This window comes from Paroedura picta, chromosome 16, assembly GCF_049243985.1.
Source record: "Paroedura picta isolate Pp20150507F chromosome 16, Ppicta_v3.0, whole genome shotgun sequence".
In the NCBI taxonomy this organism is placed as follows: Eukaryota; Metazoa; Chordata; class Lepidosauria; order Squamata; family Gekkonidae; genus Paroedura; species Paroedura picta.
This window is the reverse complement of record NC_135384.1, coordinates 15,491,184-15,517,571: the sequence shown is the minus strand read 5'-3', so window position 1 is coordinate 15,517,571 and position 26,388 is coordinate 15,491,184. Positions and strand designations below refer to the sequence as shown.

The 26,388-nt window shown below is 41.0% G+C and overlaps 4 protein-coding genes across 4 annotated transcripts; all 4 read left to right on the top strand.

Annotated features, from left to right (window-relative positions):
• The first annotated feature begins 657 nt into the window (after positions 1 to 657).
• On the top strand, positions 658 to 8,475 carry LOC143825483 (olfactory receptor 10A7-like). Its single transcript, XM_077313512.1, has 5 exons — positions 658 to 743; positions 5,589 to 5,689; positions 5,783 to 5,836; positions 5,924 to 6,009; positions 7,513 to 8,475. The coding sequence occupies exons 1-5, from the start codon at positions 658 to 660 to the stop codon at positions 8,473 to 8,475; spliced, it is 1,290 nt and encodes a 429-aa protein (XP_077169627.1).
• Positions 8,476 to 13,437: 4,962 nt separating this feature from the next.
• On the top strand, positions 13,438 to 14,415 carry LOC143825482 (olfactory receptor 10A3-like). Its single transcript, XM_077313511.1, has one exon. It carries the CDS (start codon positions 13,450 to 13,452, stop codon positions 14,413 to 14,415), a length of 966 nt encoding a protein of 321 aa, XP_077169626.1. The 5' UTR covers positions 13,438 to 13,449.
• Positions 14,416 to 18,654: 4,239 nt separating this feature from the next.
• Positions 18,655 to 19,647, top strand: LOC143826797 (olfactory receptor 10A7-like). Its single transcript, XM_077315820.1, has one exon. It carries the CDS (start codon positions 18,667 to 18,669, stop codon positions 19,645 to 19,647), a length of 981 nt encoding a protein of 326 aa, XP_077171935.1. The 5' UTR covers positions 18,655 to 18,666.
• A 4,928-nt stretch (positions 19,648 to 24,575) lies between these two features.
• Positions 24,576 to 25,547, top strand: LOC143825752 (olfactory receptor 10A7-like). The gene has a single exon (XM_077314048.1). It carries the CDS (start codon positions 24,576 to 24,578, stop codon positions 25,545 to 25,547), a length of 972 nt encoding a protein of 323 aa, XP_077170163.1.
• The last annotated feature ends 841 nt before the right edge of the window (positions 25,548 to 26,388 follow it).

Here is a 26,388-nt window from a genome sequence, read left to right as displayed (position 1 = left end):
CACAAAGTTGTGGTGTATACTGTGGCTATTGATAAGTGATCTTATGGTGAGTTTGGGGTGGCTTAATACAAAAATATTGAGGATCCGTGTATTTTAACTATGTTTTTACCCCCACTGTGGCACCATGATGCTGTGGATGCATGACTTTTATGGTGTTGCTTTTAGTCTAAGACATTTCATTTCAATGTAAAAATCATATGCATTCATGAGAATCCATTTGAAAACATTCAGATCTGGCTTTTACTCACACCCTCCCAAAAGCACTTTGTAGAAAAAGTAAAATATGAATCAGGATGCATTTGTGATCCTTCACCCTATTTCCAGAAAGAAAATTAGGAGAGTTAATGCAGAAAATGTTTTCAGGAAACCCACCTCCCCTTCAAAGGCCAGCTCCCCCTGTTTTCAAAGATATCTGCTTGCACTCAGCAAGGCTTCAACTGACAGGCAATCAGCCTCTTAGGGGGGGTAAAGTTTAAATGCCAGCCAGAAATGAGCACCTGAAGACCCACAGGTAACCCTGAAGGTGCTCCTTCTCTCTAAACCCCCCACCTATGCCTCAAAATTCTCTCCTTCCAAATAGCTGTGTATGTCTCCTACTCCCAAAATAGCTACACATGTCTCCCATTCACCCTCTTCCACCAAGAGCCACAGAACGCAATGAGCTCTGACATGGACAAGCCATTCCCATTGAAACCAAAGGAAGCACGACTCTTGGCTTATGAGGATGCCAATCAAGCTAAACGGTAATAATTGGAGTAGCCATGGAAACCAAAGGACAACCCTCCCAATCCTTGTCTATGCTAGAAGAGAGATTTTTGCGCACTTCACAAAGTGAAAGCATGTACGTGAACCAAGGGAAGAAACGTTGCTCATGAAAAAGCCCACAAATGCACACAGAGGGATAAGGAGCAGGACAGACACCTGTGTACTGTGACTACCCCATGTGGTGTCTGTGACCTAATTCATACAAGAAAAGAAATGAGGTTGAACACAGAACTGGGTGGAATTGGTTGTCATTTAATCTCCCCCTAAGAAGAGTCTCCAGTCTGATCTTCCCTTCACATATCTGAAGACATGGCTCTAGAAAGCTCAACTGTAACCACTATGCCACAATTCCCAAAGATTAGTCTTCTCCCACACCCAACTAACATTACAAACCACAGGTTCTTGATACCCATCTCTCCATACCCATGCCCCCAAAAGACTCTGTCTACATGGCTGTAAAGTCCTGGACACACTACCACATATTATTTTGGAGTGTCCAGGCTTCTCTCCCCAAAGAGCTTCAATCCAGTCATATTTGGGGGATTTAAATTACAAAGTCAATTCTAAATCCCTCATCATCAAATTAATGCTTTCAGAAAAGGATCCCGTTAAACTTGCCAGCCCCCTTCAAGGATCGCTGCCTTGTTGTGGCAAGGGGGCTTGCGTAGTTCAGTGAAGCTATGAGCTATGCCGTGCAGGGCCACCCAAGACGGACAGGTCATAGCTGAGAGCTCTGACAAAAGGTGATCCACTGGAGAAGGAAATGGCAAACCACTCCAGTATCTTTGCCATGAAAACTCTATGGACAGTTCCAATAGGCATAACGATATGACGCTGGAAGATGAGCCCCTCAGGTCGGAAGGTGTCCAATATGCTACTGGGGATGAGCAGACGGCTAGTACGAGTAGCGCCAGAATGAATGAAGCGGCTGGGCCAAAGCCGAAAGGACGCTCAGTTGTGGAAGTAACTGGTGGCGAAAAGACAGTCCGATGCTGTAAAGATTTTTATTCCATAGGAACCTGGAACGTCAGATCCATGAATCAAGGCAAGCTGGACGTGGTTAAACAAGAAATGACAAGACTGAACATCGACATTTTAGGAATCAGTGAACTAAAATGGACAGGAATGGGTGAATTTAATTCAGATGACCATCAGGTATACTACTGTGGACAAGAATCTCGCAGAAGAAATGGAGTAGCCTTCATAATCTATAAGAGAGTAGGAAAAGCAGTCTTGGATACAATCCCCAAAATGACAGAATGATCTCAGTTCGAATCCAAGGCAAACCATTCAACATCACAGTGATCCAGGTCTACGCCCCAACCACTGCTGCTGAAGAGGATGAAGTTGATCAGTTCTATGAAGCCCTACAACACCTTCTAGAAGCAACGCCCAAAAATGATGTGCTTATCATCATGGGGGATTGGAATGCTAAAGTAGGAAGCCAAAAGATAACCGGGATAACAGGCAAGTTTGGCCTTGGAGTACAAAATGAAGCAGGGCACAGGCTGGTAGAATTTTGTCAAGAGAATACAATGGTCATAGCAAACACTCTTTTCCAGCAACCCAAGAGACGACTCTACACATGGACATCACCAGACGGTCAACACAGAAATCAGATTGACTATGTGCTCTGCAGCCAAAGATGGAAAAGTTCTATCCAGTCAATAAAAACAAGACCAGGAGCTGATTGTGGTTCAGATCATGAGCTTCTTGTTGCAAAATTTAGGCTTAAATTGAAGAAAGTAGGGAAAAGCACTAGGCCACTCAGGTATGAACTAAATCATATCCCTGACGAATACACAGTGGAGGTGACAAATAGATTTAAGGAATTAGATCTGATAGACAGAGTGCCTGAAGAACTATGGACGGAGGTTCGCAACATTGTACAAGAGGTAGCAACTAAAACCATCCCAAAGAAAAAGAAATGCAAGAAATCAAAATGGCTGTCTGAGGAAGCTTTACAAATAGCTAAGGAGAGAAGGGAAGTGAAAGGCAAGGGAGAAAGAGAAAGATACACCCAATTGAATGCAGAATTCCAGAGAAAAGCTAGAAGAGATAAGAATGCCTTCTTAAATGAACAGTGCAAACAAATAGAAGAAAACAATAGAATGGGGAGGACCAGAGATCTTTTCAAGAAAATTGGAGATATGAAGAGAATGTTTCATGCAAAGATGGGTATGATAAGGGACCAAAATGGTAGGGACCTCACAGAAGCAGAAGAGATCAAACAAAGGTGGCAAAATTATACAGAAGAACTATACAAGAGCGAGCTTAACATCCCTGATGACCACAATGGGGTAGTTACTGACCTGGAGCCAGACATCCTGGAATGTGAAGTCAAATGGGCCTTAGGAAGTCTGAGCAACAATAAAGCTAGTGGTAGTGACAGCATTCCAGTTGAACTATTCAAAATCTTAAAGGACGATGCAGTAAAAGTGCTACACTCAATATGCCAGCAAATTTGGAAAACTCAACAATGGCCACAGGATTGGAAAAGGTCAGTTTACATTCCAATCCCAAAGAAGGGCAATGCCAAAGAATGTTCAAACTACCGCACCATCGCACTAATTTCTCATGCTAGCAAAGTTATGCTCAAAATCCTACAAGCTAGGCTCCAGCAATACGTGGACCGAGAACTTCCAGAAGTACAGGCAGGATTTCGAAGAGGCAGAGGAACTAGAGATCAAATTGCCAACATACGCTGGATCATGGAGAAAGCTAGGGAGTACCAGAAGAACGTCTACTTCTGCTTCATTGACTATGCTAAAGCCTTTGATTGTGTGGAGCACAACAAATTGTGGCAAGTTCTTAAAGAGATGGGAATACCAGAACATCTTATTTGTCTCTTGAGAAATTTATATGCAGGTCAAGAAGCAACAGTGAGAACTGAACATGGAATCACTGACTGGTTCAAAATTGAGAAAGGAGTTCGGCAAGGCTGTATACTGTCGCCTTGCCTATTTAACTTGTATGCAGAGCACATCATGAGAAATGCGGGATTAGAGGAGTCACAAATTGGGATCAAGATTGCAGGGAGAAATATCAACAACCTCAGATATGCAGATGATACCACTCTAATGGCAGAAAGTGAAGAAGAACTAAAGAGCCTGTTGATGCGGGTGAAGGAGGAGAGTGCCAAAGTTGGCTTGAAACTCAACATCAAGAAAACAAAGATCATGGCATCCGGCCCTCTCAATTCCTGGCAAATAGAAGGGGAAGAAATGGAGATAGTGACAGATTTTATTTTCCTGGGCTCCAAGATCACTGCAGATGGGGACTGCAGCAAAGAAATTAAAAGACGCTTGCTCCTGGGGAGGAAAGCTATGGCAAATCTAGACAGCATCCTAAAAAGCAGAGACATCACCCTGCCAACAAAAGTGCGTTTAGTCAAGGCTATGGTCTTCCCAGTTGCAATGTATGGCTGCGAAAGTTGGACCATAAGGAAGGCTGAGCGTCAAAGAATTGAGGCTTTTGAACTCTGGTGCTGGAGAAGACTCTTGCGAGTCCCTTGGACTGCAAGGCGAACAAACCAGTCAGTCCTAGAGGAGATCAGCCCTGACTGCTCTTTAGAAGGCCAGATCCTGAAGATGAAACTCAAATATTTTGGCCACCTCATGAGAAGGAAGGACTCCCTGGAGAAGAGCCTAATGCTGGGAGAGATCGAGGGCAAAAGAAGAAGGGGACGACAGAGAATGAGGTGGATGGATGGAGTCACTGAAGCAGTAGGTGCAAACTTAAATGGACTCCGGGGAATGGTAGAGGACAGGAAGGCCTGGAGGATCATTGTCCATGGGGTCGCGATGGGTCGGACACGACTTCGCACATAACAACAACAACAAAACTTGCCAGGGTAGCCAATGCCCTTGGAAGCATGTTCCAATTAAATAACTCATATTTGCAAGAGTGGGAACATACTATTGTTTAATCTATTTTGTTTCCTTGGATTTTGTTTGTGTAGGGCAATAAAGGTTTACTGAGTCTGTGTCCATCCATATCCATGCCCTCATTTGTCTCCATGCCACCACAACCTCCCACACAACACACACATTCAACCTTATGCCCTTACAGACTGGACAACCCCTCTCCTTCCTCTTCCCAATGCCAAGCTCTCTCTATCTTAATCACTTTCTTCCTTTCTACCTCCCTCTCTCTTTGCTATTTTCCTCCCCCCCCCCACTAGCACCCATTGTATCAGCTACAATGGGTTTTAATTCTAGCTAATCATAAGTTGGTAGAATGAAGTGGGGAAAATATAAAACCAGATAAGGATGAAGAGAAATATTTTCAAACATTTCCTTGTGATTTCCTGGACTGATGAGCATTAAATGGCATATTTTTGTTTTCTAACTAAGGTTTCCCTCCTTTATGTAAAACATAGTCCATCAAATGCCTCATCTTTGTCTATGAATTAGAACATTCATTATCATAAATGTCATGGGAAATCAGTGTAGAATACATATAATGCTACAGAGACAGACATGTTTTCATGGACTGATATAAACCTTAGCATCAAAAAACAACTGCTAGGAAGAAGCAGAGAAAGGTAAGGAAGTCATTACTAGGGTTCAATCCAAAGGTAGAGAAAAAAAACAAATGAAAGAAGGAAAAGAAGTGATTAATTTCCTGTTAGCTTTTCTTCCAGGAATGGAATACAATATTAACATCAATAATTCTATTTGGTCAGTGAATGGCAGAGTCAGACATACTCAATGGCAGGTACAGACATACATCCTAAAACACAATATTTCTCCTAAGAAATTATACAATGATTAATTGCTGAAATATCTCTGATTAAAGTAATTCTGTATGCATTCCTACAGTACAGTGACTGTGATCCTTTTACTTGTATCTCTGATCCAAGTAAAAGCATACTTAGAGAACCTTTTCATTTCTGCTACTGTTTTCATACTGGTCGAGGACGGTAATAAATGGGAAAAAATTGAATGAAATTGACAACTATTTTTCAGGGTGAAGTAGTGCTTTAACGCAGTCTACAAACTTGTGTATCTGGAAGCTCAGTTACTCCAAGAGTTAAAAGACTGTACAGAAATATGCTCAGTGGGCCAAGGTAAGAAAACTACAGGAATCAAGCCAGTAGTTCAGAATTAGATAATGAATTCAGTATTTCCAATAGAAAGTATTAATGTGTGAGAAGCAGAATGTGGAGATGAAGATTTTGAATCTAAAGAAGGGAAGGGAACTGAACGAGAAGGGCTGGGCACATGCAGTGTAGAAAATGCAGTATAAATCGAGTGGAGGACTGTCAAGCAAATGATGCAAAATTTGTAATAACCATTTGTGAAAGGATCTGGGACTGGGTGTAGCACTGTTTCACCTAAAGTTCAGGTGGGTCAAATCCCAATGTTTGTATTCTTCTCTAGTTCAGTTGCCTGTTTTTAAAGTAAAGTATGAAATTCACAGAAACTTGGAAACCTATCCTATGCATCTTATTCTGCTAAGAAGGCCACTCAGGTCTATTCCAAGAGACTTGACACTTGAAAAATTGTTCTTAGCAGTCCACTACCATACATAAGTCCTAGGGATCAATCTCGAGTAGAAATACCAAAGAATATTAATGAAATGCAGTGTTTTTAAAACACTTAATGTAGAGGATTTTCTTTCTAACTCAGCACCAACAGCTGACAAGAAACCCATCTGGATCGCACAGTTTAGTGGCATGCATGCTGAGATGTAAATCTCTGTTCGCCGAGGGCATTATCCACTGGTATTTTGGGCTTCTCTTTGACCATACATAAACTGTAAGTCGAATATTCCCAACCTTCTCCTGTGACTGAAATTATTACTGATCTTCTAATTAAAAACATAAAAAGGTGCTCCAACCTCCAAAGAACACCACTGAAAAGACACATATTAGGGGTTTCATTTCAATTCCTCTGCATTCCTATACATTTGTTTCTCTCAAAAGCCAAAGGGTCTCTTTACCTGCACAAAACAATTATCCTGAAATGACTGTCACGTTATTTTATGTTTCAAACTGCATGTAAGTCTTTTTATTATAGAGTAAAGTGATGGTCACCTTAATTCTTTGATCCAAAAAGGCATCCGACTTATTCAATCTATCACCCAGTGTCATCATATTGGGAGATAATGGAACATATACTACAATGATAAGCAACAAAAAGTTAGCAGACTGAAAGATGACCATTAGAGAGCAGCTGGAAAACTGAGATAATTTCATTTTTAGGTTCATGGAGACCAGACAATAGATCTCAGCTCATGGTCTACCTACCCAACAGAGGAATCATTGCTCAGGGATGTACATTCTGGGGAAACATAGGCAAAAATTCTATCTGTTGCCCAAGTCTCCTGCAGTAAATTTCAATTATATATATATATAATTCATATTGATTATGGGCATGCCTTTGTGGCACAGAGTGGTAAGGCAGCAGATATGCAGTCTGAAAGCTCTGCCCTTGAGGCTGGGAGTTCAATCCCAGCAGCCGGCTCAGGGTTGACTCAGCCTTCCATCCTTCCAAGGTTGGTAAAATGAGTACCCAGCTTGCTGGGGGGTAAACGGTAATGACTGGGGAAGGCACTGGCAAACCACCCCGTATTGAGTCTGCCAAGAAAACGCTAGAGGGCGTCACCCCAAGGGTCAGACATGACTCGGTGCTTGCACAGGGAATACCTTTGTCAAGAGTTGCTTTTGAATTCAAAATGCTGTCAAATAACTTATCACCCTTTTTGCTCTGCAATACTAAGTGATGTTCTTTGTTTCTCAAGGATATGATGATGGCAAACAGAGATCAGCAAAATCAAACAACAGTGACTGAATTCATCCTGTTGGGATTTGGAGGACTCCCTAAACTGCAGATTCTTCTCTTCCTGCTGTTCTTAGTGATCTACTTGGCCACCATGGCTGGGAACTTTATCATTATTGTGCTAGTTGTGACGGTTCAACACCTTCACACACCTATGTACTTCTTCTTGGGAAACTTGGCCTTCTTGGAAATCTGCTTCAGTTCCACCATCCTGCCTAAAATGTTGCTAAACCTCTGGACAGGGGAAAGAAATATATCTTTCAAAGCCTGTTTCATACAATTTTTCATTTTCACATGTATGGGAGGTACTGAATGCTACCTCCTCTCCATGATGTCATATGACAGGTATTTAGCAATCTGTAAACCACTCCATTATGCTACTCTTATGAATGGTAGGTTTTGCCTTCAGCTTGTAGCTGTGTCTTGGGTCAGTGGAGTCTTAGTCAGCACAAGCTTGACTTTGAAAATATCTTTGCTATCCTTTTGTGGCCCTAATGAAATGGACAATTATGTTTGTGATATTAGTTCTGAGATTAGATCCATCTCCTGTAGTGACACCCATTCATTTGAACTCTCGTCCTTCATATCTGCCTGTGTGTTCACCCTGCCTCCCTTTCTCCTAATCCTTTCCTCTTATATTTTTATCATAGTTTCTATCCTTAGAATCTCGTCTACCACGGGTAGGAGAAAGGCTTTCTCCACCTGTTCCTCTCACCTCACCATGATTGCCTTGTATTATGGAACAATCATGCTTGTTTACATGGTACCAAGATCCAGAAACCTAAGAGAAATGAAGAAAATCGTCTCCCTCTTTTACACAATCTTGATTCCAATGGTCAATCCCCTGATATACAGCCTAAGAAATAAGGAAGTGAGGGAAGCCAGAAGGAAATGCATGAAGAGATTTATAAAATGTATGACATGAAATTTATCACTCCCCTTTTGGAATAAAAATGCCAGCAATGGAAATACAATAAGGTTGTTCTTCTTGCTGTCTATATCGGGGGGTTGGGGGTCGTTCATTCCTACAAATGGAGATGATGTATTTCCCATCAAGTGATTTCTCAGGACCTCCTGTGGAGATCAGTAGTCACTATTTACAGTTTCAGACTGTAAATGTACTTTAGTTAGATCTTCCTGCACTTTCCAGACCCGCAGGACTGATGCTGGTTGGTCAGTCTGTCTGTCTGCCTGTGCCCCAAAATACAAACAGTTGCTCATAAGGGTTTGCCAAAGCCCACAGTCCAGGAGGGGGACTCCCACACCACTCCACCCCAACCACAGTCTGCGGGCCTCTACCCACGTCTCTAGATAGCTGCTCATCTCTAAATTATAATGCAAAGAAAGCCAGAGCTGTGATAATAAATTTATGGAACACAAAATATAATTCAAAATTAAAGGGTGTGTGGGAGGTTAGCCTCATCTTGGGGAGTGGGGAAAGAGGTAGGGCAATGTCAGGCTGCCCGTTCTATAGACACCTGGCCTCCACCCCTAGCCTTCCCCCCCCACAAGGCAACGTGAAAACTGTGGGTTTTATTGGGACATGTAGTCCTGATCCCCCACCTCCCCATCCTACCACTGGAGTCTTTCTCATGGCAGCAATTGTGTCTGTGGTGAGACTCTGCACTCATTCCAGAACTGGATTAGATCACACAATCTCTCATTTTATGAAAGTGTCCTCCTCCAGTGATGCTGATATACCCCTCTGAATAACTTCATAATAGGGAATTGTATTGGGAAGACAATGTGGGGGAGGAGGAAAGGGAAGGAAGTGCTCTCCAGATTCCACCTGGTCCATAGTACATCTGACTAAGGGTCATTATTTTCTGTGGGCAGAAGACCTGACCATGGAGACTACTGGAGTCAAGGTCAGCTGCCCATAAAAAATAAGGGCCCTTTAAAATTGAAGGGAAAATGCACCAGCTGGAGATTGGGACATGCTTCCTCTCCCTCCCTTCCTCCCCTGCTCCCATCAGAGGCATGACTTCAAAAATTATAATTTTACATTTACAATGTTGTTTGGGAATTGATTACAATAGGTACTGTAATCTAAGGAAAGCTCAATTAATAAGATGATCAAAAGAAGAAGAGTTGGTTCTTATATGCCACTTTTCTCTACCTGAAGGAGGCTCAAAGCTGCTTACAGTCGCCTTCCCATTCCTCTCCCCACAACAGACACCCTGTGGGGTGGGTGAGGCTGAGAGAGCCCTGATATCACTGCTCGGTCAGAACAGCTTTATCAGTGCCATGGCAAGCCCAAGGTCACCCAACTGGCTGCGTATGGGGAGTGCAGAATCGAACCCGGCATGCCAGATTAGAAGTCCACACTCCTAACCACTACACCAGACTGGAGAGAGACCCTGTTTCCTCAATCCCAGTAACCTCTGTCATACTCAACTGTCAGGCTGCACATCACAAAGAGGTCCAAGTCCTGATTCATTTCATGCTCCAAATTGGATTTGCCTTTTTATTTTGACTATTTAGGATCATCACCGTTATCTCTTTGTTATGTATTCAGTGCCTGAAGCTAATGCAGACTCTGTGTTTGTGAATAGATACTAGTGGTGTATCTATTTAAAGAATTATCACTTAAAATTTCACATTAGAATATCGGGAAGGACACAATAATTACTTTCATTAAGCATCAGGAGTATTATTTTCATTCTGGAATAATTTCCATTATCAGAAATGTCAAGGGAACTTTACTGCTTTGGGGTGTAGAATATAAATAGCAAATTCTGCAGAGATCTTTATGATGGACTAATGTAGCTCTGAAACAAAGCTCCTTGGGAAGACAAAGAGATGTATGGAAGCGTCTGTCAGGGAAATATCAAAGCCATGAAAAGGAAACAGTAAGTGAATGTAAGTGGTAATGTTTCCAAAGATTTGGGCATGTATGTAATCATTTCCTTCAGGGCACCCAGTGTAAATTATTCAGTTAATAGGAGGGAGGAAAGGAACCGGATTTGGCAACAGAGGAAACTTTTGAAAAGGAAAGAAATGCTTTGAAAGTGGCAACCTAAGCATAGTTATGCACTCTTAAACCCAATGAAGTCAACAGCCTTAGGAAATAATTCTGTACAGATGACACTATTAAGCAGTTGTGATCCAATGTTTTCCTCAACTGGGAAAGATTGCCTTATTGTCTGAGGGAAGGTGTATGCTTAAAAAAACAATGGAGCAAAAGTGTGGGTTTTCCTTTTCTAGAAGGTAAGAGCCTCAAAATCCCACTATTTATTACAATTAAGTATATTAAAAGCCTTTTCATGCTACCTGACCTTACAAAAAAAATGTCAGACAAAGGTTATTGACATAAACACCCACACACCCAATAAACACCACACACCAAAAATATTCTGAGATGCTATTTTTCTTCCCAAAAGAGATCCATTGAGGCTTACAGAGCCAGATTGGTATAATTCTTACAATGGACTATTCTTGGCGGTGAAATGTAGTAAAATGATTAATGACCCCTTTGCCCCCTGAGCTGTGGGCGGGTTGGTCTAGGTTGTGTATGTTCCGCCACCACTTGGTTTCTTGTGTTCGGCTTTTTTAGGTTTTTAAAATTATTTTATTGTATTAGGGGAATTTTATTGGGGATTATATGTGTTGTGACCCACCACGAGTCTTTCGGGAGTGGTGGGCTAGAAATATAATAATAATAATAATAATAATAATAATAATAGTAGTAGTAGTAGTAGTAGTAGTAGTAGTAGTAGTAGTAGTAGTAGTAGTAGTAGTAGTAGTTAAAGAGTGACATACTCTGATCTGGAGAACTGTATTTGATTCCTCGCTCCTCCACATAAAAGCTAGCTGACCTTCGGCCAGTCACAGTTCTCTCAGAGTTCTCTCAGCCCCACCTACCTCGCAGGGTGTCTGTTGTGGGGAGAGGAAGATTGTAAGCTGCTTTGAGACTCCTTCCGGTAGTGAAAAGTGGGATACAACCCTTCCCCCCCCCAGCAGGAGGATAATTTGGATTTAAAAATATACAACATGGTTCGAACTCCTGGAATTGTGCTCAATAAAAGCCACATGCTGTAAGCTAGGGACTAGTATCCAAGAATCAAGAATTATTATATGATGCCAAACTACATTGCAAAGAGCGAGATAGACAGGAAAATCAAGTCTTCTGAGTCTTCATGGAAAGCCAGTTTGGTTGAGTGGTTAAGAGTGGTGGCCTCTAATCTGGCTACCCAGGTTTGATTCCTGCTACTCCACATGCAGCCAGCTGGGTGACCCTGGGCTAGTCACAGAGTTGATGCTCTCAGAGCTCATTCACAGGACATCTGTTGTGGTAGGGAAAGGGAAGGGAAAGTGTTTTTAAAGCCACTTTGAGACTGCTTTGGGCTGTGAAAAACAGGGTATAAAATCCAACTCTTTTTCTTCTAAAGGAGTTGCACTCCATCCACAGAACTTGGAGGCTGTAATGTTAGGGTCTGGGAACAAAATTGTTTGGTGAGTTGTTTCCTAAATAATAATGCTACAGGCTTCCCAAGGACCACCGCCAGCAGCAGAACCTTAGAGCCCAGTGGAACCTTTAAAACCAACAAAGTTGACATCATGAAAATGGTTGGCAAATTTTCATTATGTTGTATGTTAATTTACTCCCACACTCTATACGTTTGAACTGATTACTTTCATTCCACGACATTGTATCTGAGGAAGTGTACAACTTTGTTGGTCTTAAAGGTGCCACTGGGCTCTAAATTTGTTCTGCTACTTCAGTCCAACATGGCTACCCACTTGAATCTATCACCAGCAGCATTTAGGATGGCCAAGTAGTAACTACAAAAAGTAGCTTCCAGGTTTACATGGCCAGAATAGGACTGTCAACATCTTTAGTGATCTACATGTAGCAATTTGAATAATTGTTTTCTTAATTTCTCCCTCTCTCCCTTTTCAAATAACTGTAGAAAGACGAAACTGCAACAAACACATCAACAAAACATCAACAAAGAAATAAACTTTCCCGCAAATTGCAGAGAGAAAACTTCACTTAATATTTAAAGAGTGAAATTTTAAAAGGGGATTCAATTCCTAGTGTGCATTCAGAAAAAAATAGATGATAGCATAGTGCTCAAAATCAGCAGGGGGGGATTTTTAATTTTAATTTTAAACTCCAGACTAAATTATCAGGGGATAGGGGCTTTACATTGAAATGTATACTTCAAATGCAAGACTATAACCTTCAGTTTTGCTCCCTGTAAACCATGTGAGCCAGAATCCTGGATCATCTTGGCCAAGTACTCCCCAGATTGAACCATTGACACCAGCTAAAATGGGAGTTACAGAAAAAATATACAAATTAATTAATTAATTATTTAATAGCGTGACATACTGTTAAAAGGAGTATAATGTAGATCCAGATGTCACCTATTTTATTTATTTATTTGGGGATTTATATACCACCCCTCTCAGGTTTATATACCACCCTATTACAGGTTGGCTTACGCAATGTAAAATTCAATACATTTAGTTAATTAAAATGAAGATATAAAAACAGTTTAAAACCATTTGAAACCACAATTATCAGACTCAAAAAAACTTTTACTGGCCTACACAATCACAGTCCAAGGAAACAAAATTAATTAGACAAGACTATGCTCCTGCACTAGCAAACCACAATTATCATTGTCACATCAGCAGTGATTCGTGGCCCATTAGCTATTGAAATCAAAGGGAAAAGGAGGGCAGAAGGAGTAGAAGGGAGGGCTGAGATTGGATCTAATATTATTTATTATCCATAGGCCCAGTGGAAGAGCTCTATCCTACACAAAGTGCATCATGCAAACTCATGATGTGCATGTTTTAAAAGGGTTTTCTGATTTCAAAGTGTGGTCAAAAGATATATCCCGTCATATGTAATACGATATTAAATGATGTGTTTTGCTTTCTCAAGATGCAGACAATGGCAAACCAAGACTGGCACAATCAAACAATTGTTGTTGAATTCATACTCTTAGGATTTGGAGACCTTCCTAAACTTCAAAGTCTTCTCTTCTTGCTGTTCTCCATGACGTACTTGGCAACTATGGCTGGGAATCTTCTCATTGTGCTGCTAGTTATAACTGATGAACAGCTTCACACTCCTATGTACTTCTTCCTTGGAAACCTCTCTTTCCTGGAATCCTGCTATAGCTCCACCATCCTGCCTAAGATGTTGGCTGGATTCCTGACGGGACATGGGATCATATCTGTCAATGCCTGTTTCATGCAGTTCTTTATCTTTTCTTGTTTAGGAGGTGCTGAGTGCTACCTCCTCTCCATGATGTCTTATGACAGGTACTTAGCAATATGCAAGCCTCTCCATTATGTGTTTCTGATGAATGGCAGACTGAGTTTCCAGTTAGCAGCTGTATCTTGGATCAGTGGAGTGTTGGTCAGCACAACCTTGACTGTAAAAATATCACAGTTATCCTTCTGTGGCCCTAATGAAATTGATCACTATTTTTGTGATATTAGTTCTGACATTAGATATGTTTCCTGTAGTGACACCCATTTATTTGAACTATCGGGTCTCATATTTACCTGCGTATTCACGCTACCTCCCTTTCTTCTCACCCTGTCATCTTATGTTTTCATCATTAATTCTGTCCTCAGTATCCACTCCACCACTGGGAGGAGAAAAGCCTTCTCCACCTGTTCATCTCATCTCACGGTGGTTGCCTTCTATTATGGAACATTGATGCTTGTCTATATGGTGCCCAGATCAAAGAACTTAAGAGACGTGAAGAAAGTCTTATCCCTGTTCTACACTGTATTGACTCCTCTGGTCAATCCCCTAATATACAGCCTAAGAAACATGGAGATGAAGGAGGCCATGAGAAGGGGTTGCAAGAGGTTTATGATATATATGACACCATAATGGATGCTTCATCCCACTGGAATTTTAGAGACATTGGAATTCATGGACATGTATGAATTGTCTGTTGCTGTTACCTGTGCTTATGTGGTTAATTTTCCCCTGCGTATAATGGATTCTTACTTAGGAAATCATCACAATTATTTTCAGCAATAGATTTTATTTTCACCATTTTTAAAATGTGCTTATAAGTTTAAGACATCATTCTGATCAGTCATCTGACTTTAGTTTTTCTGTTGTTCTTATCGGTTGACACTCACCTGCTCAGGAGTTGATTCTTTTAAAAGATGCACCTAAAAAATTGGATTAAAAAAAAACACAACTCCAACTGCTAGAGCTGTGCTCAGAATTACATGCTGCAAGCCAGCTAAATACATGCAATAGAGGAAAAGCAAAAGTTCAGCCCAGATCCCATTTAACTGGTACAAAGATATTCCCTGCCTTCCTTTACTGCACAAGGCAAGGCTATCACACAAAACACACATGTATCCTTCTGAAGAGCCAGCACACCTCTTCCCTTAAAAAAATAATAGAAGTCTGCAAAATTATTAAGATCTATCTTTTACTAAGTACCTTTCGACCAGGATTATTCACAATGACCGATTATGCATGGGCCGGAACACCCGAGATGGCGGCTACAGGGCTTCGGGGAAAATCCCTGATTATGCCTGACATCACCGCCATCCAGGCACTGCTGAGCCCGGGCCCAAGCCACGCCCTCGGAAGACCTGCGTTAAGGAAACACGGAGCTCTACGAAACTGACAGGGGCATCCCTCCACCCTCATCATGATGGGAGAGCAGCACACTGCTCCCCACCATCGTGCAGTGGGTGCCCCATTACCCCTCTCCCCCCACCACTGCTGCCACCACAGAGCACTCCCAGTGCTTCCATCCCCGCATTGCTTATGCAGGGCTGCTGCATCGGGGCTACCAGCATATCCCGGGGGAGCCCCTCTCCTGTGCGCACGTGGGGAATGGCGGGGCTTTCTGCCCCACTGCTATGGAACAATGGCATCCTGGCATGCCTGCTGCCATGCATAATAGGTCCATGAGACAACATTATGGAGCCAACATCCAACGGATGCTGGATAGTCTCTTGAAGCATCAGGCTCCTGTATAGATGTATGACAAGTATCTGTAGTTTAAAGGCTACTCTTCCAACCAATATCTGGTATGGATAATAAACTTTCCAAAGTTCAACATGCTAGAGCACTATTATGTGGAGTTGCTATTTAACAGCATTCCCAAATCTCAGTTGGTTTGGATTATAGTGGATCAATTTGTTAAAAAATTCACATAGTAGTGAGCATATCTCCTAGGTTCTTATAGCCTTGGATCAGAGTTTAGTTAGCCTTTTCACTTCATATTTGCCAGCTTGGTGTTGTGGTTAAGAGTGGCAGCTTCTAATCCTGTGAACCGGGTTTGATTCTCCACTCTCCCACATGCAGCAACTGTGTGTCGTTGGGCTCATCATATCACGAATACAGCTATTCTGACCAAGCAGTCAGGGCTGTCTCAGCCTCACCTACCTCATAGGGTGCCTGTTTTGGGGAGAGGAAAGGGAAGGTAAGCCACTGAGATTCCTAGTAGAGTAAAGCAACATATAAAAGCCAATTCTTCTTCTTCTTCTTCTGCCTCTCATTACTACAGCCCTTTAATCCATGGAGTTCCCATGATCCCCAGACATAGCTTTTTGATGATCAGAGGAGACCTCATATTTCCTTTTTTACCAGTGGAAAAGCTGGCTGGAACTAATTTTTTTTCCCGTTTTTGTTGTTGTTGTTTTTGCTTCTGTGATCCTTCTCATCAGCAGGTGTCCTTTGTTTTGATATTCCTCCTTCAAAATTAACACAGATATCCATTTAACTGAAAATCTTTTTAAAATATATTAATAAAAATAATGACATTGTATGTACAAAACAGTAAAAAAAAATACATTGCACCATTGTTTTTAATATGTATTAGGATATTCTATAAGCTACCTGAAATGCCCCACTGTGGCAGAAAGAATATTCTTCAAGCCTTATAAATCAGAGAATGTAAGGTTGTCTCAAATAACCGGGATTAAAACCAGACTCCTCTTGAGTGAAGCTTTCTTCATATCTATTATGAGTAGTCATAACATTTCTTTTCTTCCAATGTTTCACCAGTTCCTCAAACCCCCTATTCAATGGGCCATGGAAGCTATATATCTGAGGTATAGAATTTGGTCTAAATAATTAAGGACTTCTGTTCTAATGTCTGCCTATCTGAAAATTATAGAGGAGATGGAACAATAATATAGAGGGAGACCAGAATTTAAACCATTAAGGTTAATATTCTGGAATATTACAGATATATTTTAATGTAAAAATAATGCAGTATATGATTTAAAAAATGTACTACTAAACTAATTTTCAGTGTTCCTGAGGGTCTTTCCTCAAATGCCTGGTGCCACTGGGATTAGCAGGGATGTAGCCTCTTGTGGCGCAGGGTGGTAAGGCAGCAGACATGCAGTCTGAAAGCTTTGCCCATGAGGCTGGGAGTTCGATCCCAGCAGCTGGCTCAAGGTTGATTCAGCCTTCCATCCTTCCGAGGTCGGTCAAATGAGTACCCAGCCTCCTGGGGGGTAAACGGTAATGACTGGGGAAGGCACTGGCAAACCACCCCGTATTGAGTCTGCCATGAAAACGCTAGAGGGCATCACCCCAAGGGTCAGACATGACTCGGTGCTTGCACAGGGGATACCTTTACCTTTACCTTTTTAACCCTATACAGTCTACCCTCTGCAGCTCCCATTTCCTCCAAGAGAACTGAACTGCAAATTACTTGTAATTCTGGGAGAACTTCAGGTACAATGTGGAAGTTGGCAGTCCTTATTTAGACATCAGGCCTCATTATAACACCATAGACTAAGTTTATACTTCTTCATTATACCACTGTATTCCTACACAATAATCTTGGAGATCATATGGAATGAACAGTAAAGAGATAAATGATCTTGAAAAAAAGACAAAGGAAAACAAATATCAGAGGTAGAGTGGATATACGGCATCAAACAGAACGTTCAAAACTGTGAATGTCTTGGCTCCAGGAAATGGTTGACGTTAGTGTTGCTAAGGGAGTAAGACCCAACTCCCATCTGAAAATCTGATTTTTTTTTTAGTGCCTTTCCTTTCTGTAGAGATTACACCACCTGTTACAAGTACTGTCAAGAGACATTTTCTACCTCATAGTGCAGTATTTAAATTAGAATTACATAGAAAGTCACTTTATTATGGACTGAACTAGCCCTTGGCTCAGAAAAAAAACCAAACTCATAGGAATGAGGACAGAGAGGTAAGATAGGTTGTGACTTTCACCCAGTCTACAAGCTAGGAGGAGGAGAGAGAAAAGAGAGAAACTGTTACAGGTCTTTAGTACAGTTCCATCAGTCATGGAATAGCTGCCTTTAACAATGATAAGCATACAAAAAACAGGAACAGATCCAACTGTGGAGGGGAAGGGAGTTTAGAAATGTTTATTACATGACCTGTGAGCCATCACTTGGAAATATTGGCTTCATGCAGTTTTTTCTTTTGGGGCTCAAACAGACATGCTAAATGGTGAGGTCCATCTTTTCCTCCACAAACGAGCATTCAAGATATCTAGTATATGGTATTTTGGAGAAGTTACCTATTTGTCAAAATGATGACTGGATGAAAAGATTTCAGAATGGGAGCTTCAGATTTGAGAAGTGTGACATTTTATCCTCCACATGTACAAGGGATTGTGCTGTTGCTGTGGGAATGGGGACTGGACCATGACATTCCTGCTGTTCCTAATGCCAGAAACAGGTATAGAACCCAGCCCACCACACTGTGCAGTAGAATAATGTTTATGAGAACACCACGTTTATGTGTTTCTGTTGAAATAACTACCTTCCATATATCGCTGGGAAGGTCAAAGCCTTGGTTCTGAGCCACTGCAATGCATAATTTGATAGCTGTTCATGTATTTTCTGTATGGGAGGGAAGTCACTGTGGTGTAGCTTGATCTCAGAAGTTGGAAGGGAGACCACCAAGGAATACTCTGCATAGGAAGGCAATAACAAACCACTTCCGCTTCTCACTTGCCTTGAAAGTCCCTTTCACCATAAGTCTGCTGGTAATTGCTGGCACTTTACGCACCCACATGCATTTTTATAGGATTTCTCCTCATTCTTAAAGTTGGTCTGAAAGTCATATTCTCCCTCATGCAAAGAAATATTAAATGGAGTCTTTTGTTTTCTCAAGATGCAGCCGATGGCAAACGGCGAAAAGCAAAATCAAACAGCAGTGTCTGAATTCATCCTCTTGGGATTTGGAGATCTCCCAAAGCTGCAGGTTCTTCTCTTCACCCTATTCTTCATCATTTACTTGGCAACCATGACTGGGAACCTCCTCATTGTTTTATTAGTTGCAGTGGATCAACACCTACACACTCCCATGTACTTCTTCCTGGGCAATCTCTCCTTCTTAGAGTCTAGCTACAGCACAACCATCATGCCAAAGATGTTGACTGGACTGCTGACCGGTGATGGAAGTATATCTGTCAAAGCCTGTTTGATACAATTTTTTATCTTCTCTTTCTTGGGAGGAGCTGAATGCTACCTCCTGTCTGTGATGTCTTATGACAGGTACTTAGCAGTGTCTAGACCACTGCATTATGCCACAGTCATGAATGGCAGGTTATGTGTGCAGCTAGCAGCTGGGTCTTGGGTAAGTGGTATCTTGGTTGGCACAAGCATTACTGTCCGGGTGTCACGGTTATCTTTCTGCGGCCCTAACAAAATTGATCATTACTTCTGTGATGTGATCCCTGACATAAAACAAATTTCCTGTAGTGACACACATTTTGTCGAACTCTCTGCCTTCATATTTGCCTGCATTTTTACCCTGCCTCCTTTTCTACTTACCTTGACATCCTATGCTTTCATCATAACTACTATCCTCAGAATCAAGTCAATTACTGGAAGGCAAAAGGCTTTTTCCACCTGCTCCTCTCACCTTATTGTGGTCGCCCTGTTTTATGGGACACTCATGCTTGTTTATATGCTCCCAAGGTCAAGAAATCTCAGATATATGAAGAAAATCTTCTCTCTCTTTTATACTGTCCTGACTCCCATGGTCAACCCCCTGATATATAGCTTGAGAAACAAAGAAGTGAAGGAAGCTTTGGGGAAAGGGATTGGGAAGCTCTCCTTCTATATAACATTTCAGAAATCTAGTTTTTAGACATTGACATGCACTGGCAGAGATCAGCCTCAATCTGGTGAATTAGCTGTTGGCAATTTCCTTCTCTTTCTGAAAAAAAAGAGAATGTATTGGATAGATGTCTGGATTTTTAAAGCATACAAACAATTATTGTTTGCAAATGTCGGACAGTGTAGTATATTGATTACAGTCGGTAGACCAAGATCTGGGAGGCCCTGGTTCAGATCCTCACACTGCCATGAAGTTCATTGGGTAATCTCACTCTCCACAAATCTTCCTTATTATAGGATTGTTGTGAGGATAAAGTAGATGAAGGAAGAGTAAAGACAAGAAAGAAATGTACTAAATAAAACCCAATTATATCTGATAGATTGACTTTAGCTTTTCATTCCTACTGCTGCAATGGTGTTTGTTTGTTTTTTTCTTTCTTTCAATATTTCTATTGCTAGTCTAATGTTATTGATCTCTTTCTGTAATTTTGTTAATACTTGCTAGTTGCCTTGGTGGGTTGGTTTTAAATAAATAGTAAAATATAAATTATACATTCCTCCTTCTTTTTTTAAACCTGCTCTCATATATTAAGATTAAAAACCAAAATGCAAAATTCCCTTTGAATGGATTCTTCCAGGGAAAGTGAATTTGTAGTTAAGTAAAGACTTAAAGGCTACAATTCTCAGAGTTTAACACACTGGTTGTCATAATTTAAAATAAAAGGTAAAGGTATCCCCTGTGCAAGCACCGAGTCATGTCTGACCCTTGGGGTGATGCCCTCTAGCGTTTTCTTGGCAGACTCAATACAGGGTGGCCTTGCCAGTGCCTTCCCCAGTCATTACCGTTTTAACCCCCAGCAAGCTGGGTACTCATTTTACCGACCTCGGAAACATGGAAGGCTGAGTCAACCTTGAGCCAGCTGCTGGGATTGAACTCCCAACCTCATGGACATCGCTTCAGACTTCATTTCTGCTGCTTACCACTCTGCACCACAATAGGCTCCTTGTATAGACACTTATAAAAAGACAGTTGCCATTTGAGATCCCTGGATGATTTCATAGGACCAAATTAGCAGCCAGAAAATGATGAATTGGTAGCCAGTGGAGTTGGTTGGAATTGGTTAATTTTATAGAAATCCTATATTTGTACAGTCAGCTTTTTCACTCAACCGTGCACAATTTTCCACTGTATTCCATCCCCACATGCCTTTTATTCATATCTGTTCTATAGTTTTCTACCTAGCTTTTTCGGGGGGGGGAGGAAATCACTGAACACCTCCTTCCTCTGTCTTGATCAACAGAAAAGCTGGTTAGATACAACTTCTGTTTACTCACTAAGATAATTCATGTGCATGTAGGGATCAGCGGAAATGTTTCTAGTAGTAGTTATAATTCCAAATAGGTCTATCACTCACTCCATCATACTGGTGAAGTTAATTGGTTCATTTGGTTTGTGCAAGAGTCAACTGATGGCTTCAGAATCCATACTGATCATTCATCAGCATGCAATTTTATTAAATTTTTCCCCATACAGATCTCAGAAGATAAGCTGAATCAACCTTGGCTAGTCAAATGGATGGGAGACCTCCAAGGAACACCAGGGGTGGCAAACAATGTCAAGCCACCTCTGAAAATCTATTGCCTTGAAGACCCTATGGGGTTGCCATAAGTCATCTGTGACTTGGCAGCATTTTCCACCCACCACCACTTATCTCTGTCAGACGTTGCAAGGACTCACAACAAGCTTCTTGAAATAGAAAGCGTTTATTGAGAGATACTTCATACACCTAGACTAGAGAAGTCAAATCTGCCTGTGGACAGATTTGCTTCTTCTTATCAATACATTTCTCCCGCCCAAAACTTGAAAGTTCCCAAGGGAGGGGAGGAAGGAAGAGGAGACAGGTGCAATAAAAAACAGTGTTACTTTTCACATGTCCTTGGCTGTCTCCGGACCCAGATAAGATGTTATGGTTACAATATGCAGGCCCAACCAAGGGCTTCAAAGGAGAGAACATTCACAGCTTCAAAAGATAACAGCTACATCTACATAGTTTTGGTTTTAAAGCAGGCATGCATAATATATGGCCAGGGGGCCCTAGGCACTGAACTACAAAGGTCATTCTTCTACTGTCATGGAGGAACTCAGGCTAATTCATGGCAGGGTTTTTAACAATCCTGACAATCTCATCATATTTACCCAACATGAATGCTTGTTTTCCCCATTTCTCTCCATCCCATTTTCTTGCATATATAATAATAAGTTATTCTTTATAGTTTGAGATCATTGGTGAAAAAGCAGACAATAAGTACATCTATCTATCTATCACCCTCCCCAAAGGCTCAGGGTGGTTTACATGAAACAAGAAATGATACAGGTAACTCCATTTGTAGTAATAATGAGGTTATAACAAAAACAACAATAATATAATGACAATAATAACATTAAAGAACAATGGAAACTGCAAAGAGCATCAGTTCAACTTGTATTGAGTCCCAGTGGGTTGGAAGAATTTGTATATCCCCTGAATGATAACAGTTCTCCAGGGTTTTCAAAAAATGGTCTTTTGAGAAAACAAATGATGCCTGGTAGTCTTAACTTGAGATGTCAAAGACCTTCTGCCTGAAAAATGTGTATAGTACCATTGAGCTACAGGCCCTCTCTGCTTGGCCTTCCCAGTGGATTGTAAGCTCTTACTGAAAACATCAAGGGAAATATTCTACTTTCCTTCAAAGAATAAAAATAATAATTCAGTAGAGACATGCATCTTATCGTAAAATTAAATAGGGTTTGAAAGTATTAAAGGGAAACCTGTTTAGAAAGAGAAGAGAGAGATGTAAGTTATCCATGAAACACTATTTGAAAAACAAGGAAGTGGAAACAACTTTTTAGACTTTTCAGATGGACAAAGTATGCAACTTGTGTCTATGGAGAATGACAAGATGTGGCTTTAGCCTATGGAACAGATCCTACTAGAGCTTCAGGAAACTATTCCAACCATACGGTAAATCATAATTTAACAATTCATTATTCTCTTGTTGGTCTACCACATGTAGGGATTATTGTTTTCTTATGGCGGTAATGGAGGGGTCATGGCATAGTATAATCTGATCTCATCAGGTCTCAGAGGATCAGCGAGATTGGTATCCGGATTGGAGACCACCAAAGAAGACTCTGCAAAGGAAGGCAATATCAAACCACCTATCCATCTCACTTGCGTTCAAAACCTCATGCTGGGGTTGCTTTAAGTCATTTGTGACTTGAGGGCACTTTTGAACATAGGAAGGCAATCTTCCAAAACAAATTTCTTGCCTTATTTTCAGGCTGATCACTCAGCAGTAGCTATGATGGGGATCTCTCTAACCAAATATAATACATCTGTGAAAAATACAAACCTAATTAAAGTCTAGTCCCATTGTATGTTCTCTCAACAATTAGTATTCAGAAGTTAACTAACTCTAGATATGAAATTTAGCAATGATGGCCATTCACAGACCTATCCTTCATGAAGAAGAGCAGTTTTTTATACCCAACTTTTCCCTAACTTAAGAAGTCTCAGTGGCTTACAATTACCTTCCCTTCCTTTCCCTACAACGGATATCCTGTGAGGTAGGTGGGACTGTGAGAGCTATGAGAGAACTGCTTTGAAAGATCCATTTTTTAAAAACTGTGACTAGCCCAAGGTCGCCAAGCTGACTGTATGTGGAGGAGTGGGGAATCAAACCCAGTTATCTAGATTAGAGTCTGTTGCTCCATGATTCTAATTTATTTTAAGGTTACATATCTTGTGATTTCAACCTAAGCTCATGGCCACCACCATACCTTGTTGCAGCAAATGGCAAAAAAAATCAATATTAAATATGTGAAGTACTTTCTGTCTTCTGTCTGAGTCTGTTAGCAATCAAATTCATTGGGTGACTTCCAGATACTAAGGTTATAACAGAACAAGCTTCATCTACATTTTCTCCCAATGATAATTGAAACTTAGACCTCACATTCATATGTACGCGGGAAGCTGCCTTAGTCAACTGATTTACCAAAATCAATACTGTCTACTTGTTACTCACAGTAGGTCTCAGATAGAAATTTTACACATCACCTCTTCCATGATACTTTTAACTGGAGATGCCACAGACTGTTTCCTGCATGCAAAGTTCAGACATCAAGCAAGCCATGGCTTCTCCCCTGCACCATATCCTGATTTTATCTTTTTCTAAAATGACAATGCCACAGATGTTTTAGACTTTTTAAAAGACAGGTCCTTCAACCAATTGTTTGAACTGGTTGCCTTTTTCTGCACCAAGTCCAGCTATCCTCTTTGATAATGAGGGGTTGAATACAAATTGAATGATTGAATGAATGAATGAATGAATGAATGAATGAATGAATGAATATGGAGTGACTGCAGTTGTACATATTTTTCCAAATGTGGCTGCACATAATCATTGATGAGCATTGTGATACTGGGCTTTCATTTTTCCAATGCCTTTTCTAATCATCCCTGCTATGGAATTGTTTCTTTTTTTAATCAATCTGCCACTGTACACTTAGATACTTTTGCTGAGCACCTGCTTAAGATTCCTGTTGTGTTAAAATGAAGGGCAATTTCTATGTAGAATTGAATGTTCCATTATCATGGTGCACCTGCCTTTCAGCTAGCTAGTTTTCTGTTTTCAAATGTCTAATGTGAAGGAACTTTCATAGCTGAAATCAATCCCCAGCAATGTGAAACATTGGACTCCATTCAACTATCTTGAAATACAAGCCAAAACGAGAGTTGCTGGATCCAAGCCAGTAAAAGGAAGTCATTGGATCCAACCCAGTGAAGACAATGATTTAGTTTTGAGCCATTCAAGACCTGTACCTTTTGCATAAAAAGCTGAGTTTGAGCTAGACAAAATATATCCCTAAATAATCTATCAGATATGTCATGTTTTATTATTTTTTTTGAGATGCAGCCTATGGCAAGTGAAGAATGGCAAAACCAAACAACTGTTTCTGAATTCATCCTCTTGGGATTTGGAGATGTCCCCCAATTGGAGCTGCCTCTTTTCCTGCTCTTCTTTGTGATCTACTTGGTGACCATGTCTGGGAACCTGCTCATTGTTTTGCTAGTTCTGGCAGATCGGCACCTTCAAACTCCCATGTATTTCTTCCTGGGAAACTTATCCTGCTTGGAATCCTGCTACAGCTCAACCATCTTGCCCAGAATGTTGGCGAGTCTTCTGACTGGAGACAGGGGTATATCTCTCAAAGCCTGTTTCATCCAGTTTTATCTGTTTGCATGCTTGGGAGGTGCTGAATGTTATCTCCTCTCTGTGATGTCTTACGACAGGTACTTAGCTGTATGCAAACCACTGCACTATACCACACTCATGAGTGGCAGGTTGTGCCTGCATTTAGCAGCCATTTCTTGGATAAGTGGGGTATTAGTTAGCACAAGCACAACCATTTCAGTGACTGCATTATCTTTCTGTGGCCCCAATAAAATTGATCATTACCTCTGTGATTTATCCCCCATCATAAAGGAAATCTCCTGCAGTGACACTAGCGTCGTAGAAATGACTGCATTCATATTTGCCTGTGTATTCACCATGCCTCCCTTTGTACTCACGCTGACATCTTACACATTGATCATTGTGACAATTCTCAGAATCCCATCCACCAGTGGAAGGCAAAAGGCCTTCTCCACCTGCTCCTCTCACCTCACAGTGGTTGCCCTTTTTTATGGAACTTTAATGCTTGTCTATATGCTTCCACGCTCAAGGAACCTGAGATATGTGAAGAAAGTCTTCTCCCTCTTCTACACGGTCTTGACTCCTATGCTTAATCCCCTTATATACAGTCTCAGAAACAAGGATGTGAAGAAAGCCATGGAGAGGGGTTTCAGAAAGATTGCTAACCACACAGCCTTTCAGAAATCTAGTTTTTAAAATATAAAAACAAAATCAACTGAGCTTTAGAGAAAGAGAATAGGGCCTTTTATGCACTGGTCTTTCCCTTCACTTTTACCCAGCATTTCCCTCAGGTGTATTTTTCTTACATGCCAACACACTTTAACTTTGCAGGTGGGTCAGGCTATGCTTCTTCATGGATTTAGTTCTTTTCAAGGCTCAGTTCATTTTCCGCTTACTGTATATCCATTTCTTTTGAAAGTCCTACTGTCCCATTTCCCCCCTTTCTTGCTTCCCCAAATTTAAGGAAATTCACAAGCAAAATGACTTCAAAACTCCCACCCAAAGGCCACACCTCCCCTCCCAACATAGTGCTGCAATGTCTGCTCAGTGGTCAGTTTCAGACATAGGGTGCCTTTTGAAGTTGTAAGGAGAAATCCTTAAAGTTGCTTTCACACATCTAGGTTTGTCGCCTTCAAGTGATTTAGCATTTAGATGCTTTTTATAAGCATAGAATCACAGAATCGTAGAGTTGGAAGGGGCCATACAGGCCATCTAGTCCAACCCCCTGCTCAACGCAGGATCAGCCCAAAGCATCTGTTAAGTCTTCTAAGAATAACCTCACAGTTCTGCAATCTGTTTCTTGACTATGTTCAATGTATTGTCAACTGGCTTTATATGGAGACACTAATATTTATATCCCCAAATGTCTACAAAGAGCTCAGCATGATGAACACAGATGGTGTCACTTATTGACAAAGTTGGGAACTTATTGACAAAGTTGGGAAACTCCTGGAAATTTGAGGGCAGAGCCTGGGAAGTTTTTTTTGTTTTGTTTTTTTTAGGGGGGGGGGGGCTCAACATATATTTGATGCCATAG

Bases quoted from the DNA above. Each gene is read 5' to 3' on its own strand.
- LOC143825482 (XM_077313511.1), top strand. From the start codon at position 13,450: ATGCAGACAATGGCAAACCAAGACTGGCACAATCAAACAATTGTTGTT.
- LOC143826797 (XM_077315820.1), top strand. From the start codon at position 18,667: ATGCAGCCGATGGCAAACGGCGAAAAGCAAAATCAAACAGCAGTGTCT.
- LOC143825752 (XM_077314048.1), top strand. From the start codon at position 24,576: ATGGCAAGTGAAGAATGGCAAAACCAAACAACTGTTTCTGAATTCATC.
- LOC143825483 (XM_077313512.1), top strand. From the start codon at position 658: ATGAGCTCTGACATGGACAAGCCATTCCCATTGAAACCAAAGGAAGCA. The intron at 744-5,588 runs GTAATAATTGGA...GCATTCCTACAG, and splicing joins GATGCCAATCAAGCTAAACG to TACAGTGACTGTGATCCTTT. The intron at 5,837-5,923 runs GTAAGAAAACTA...ATGTGTGAGAAG, and splicing joins AATATGCTCAGTGGGCCAAG to CAGAATGTGGAGATGAAGAT.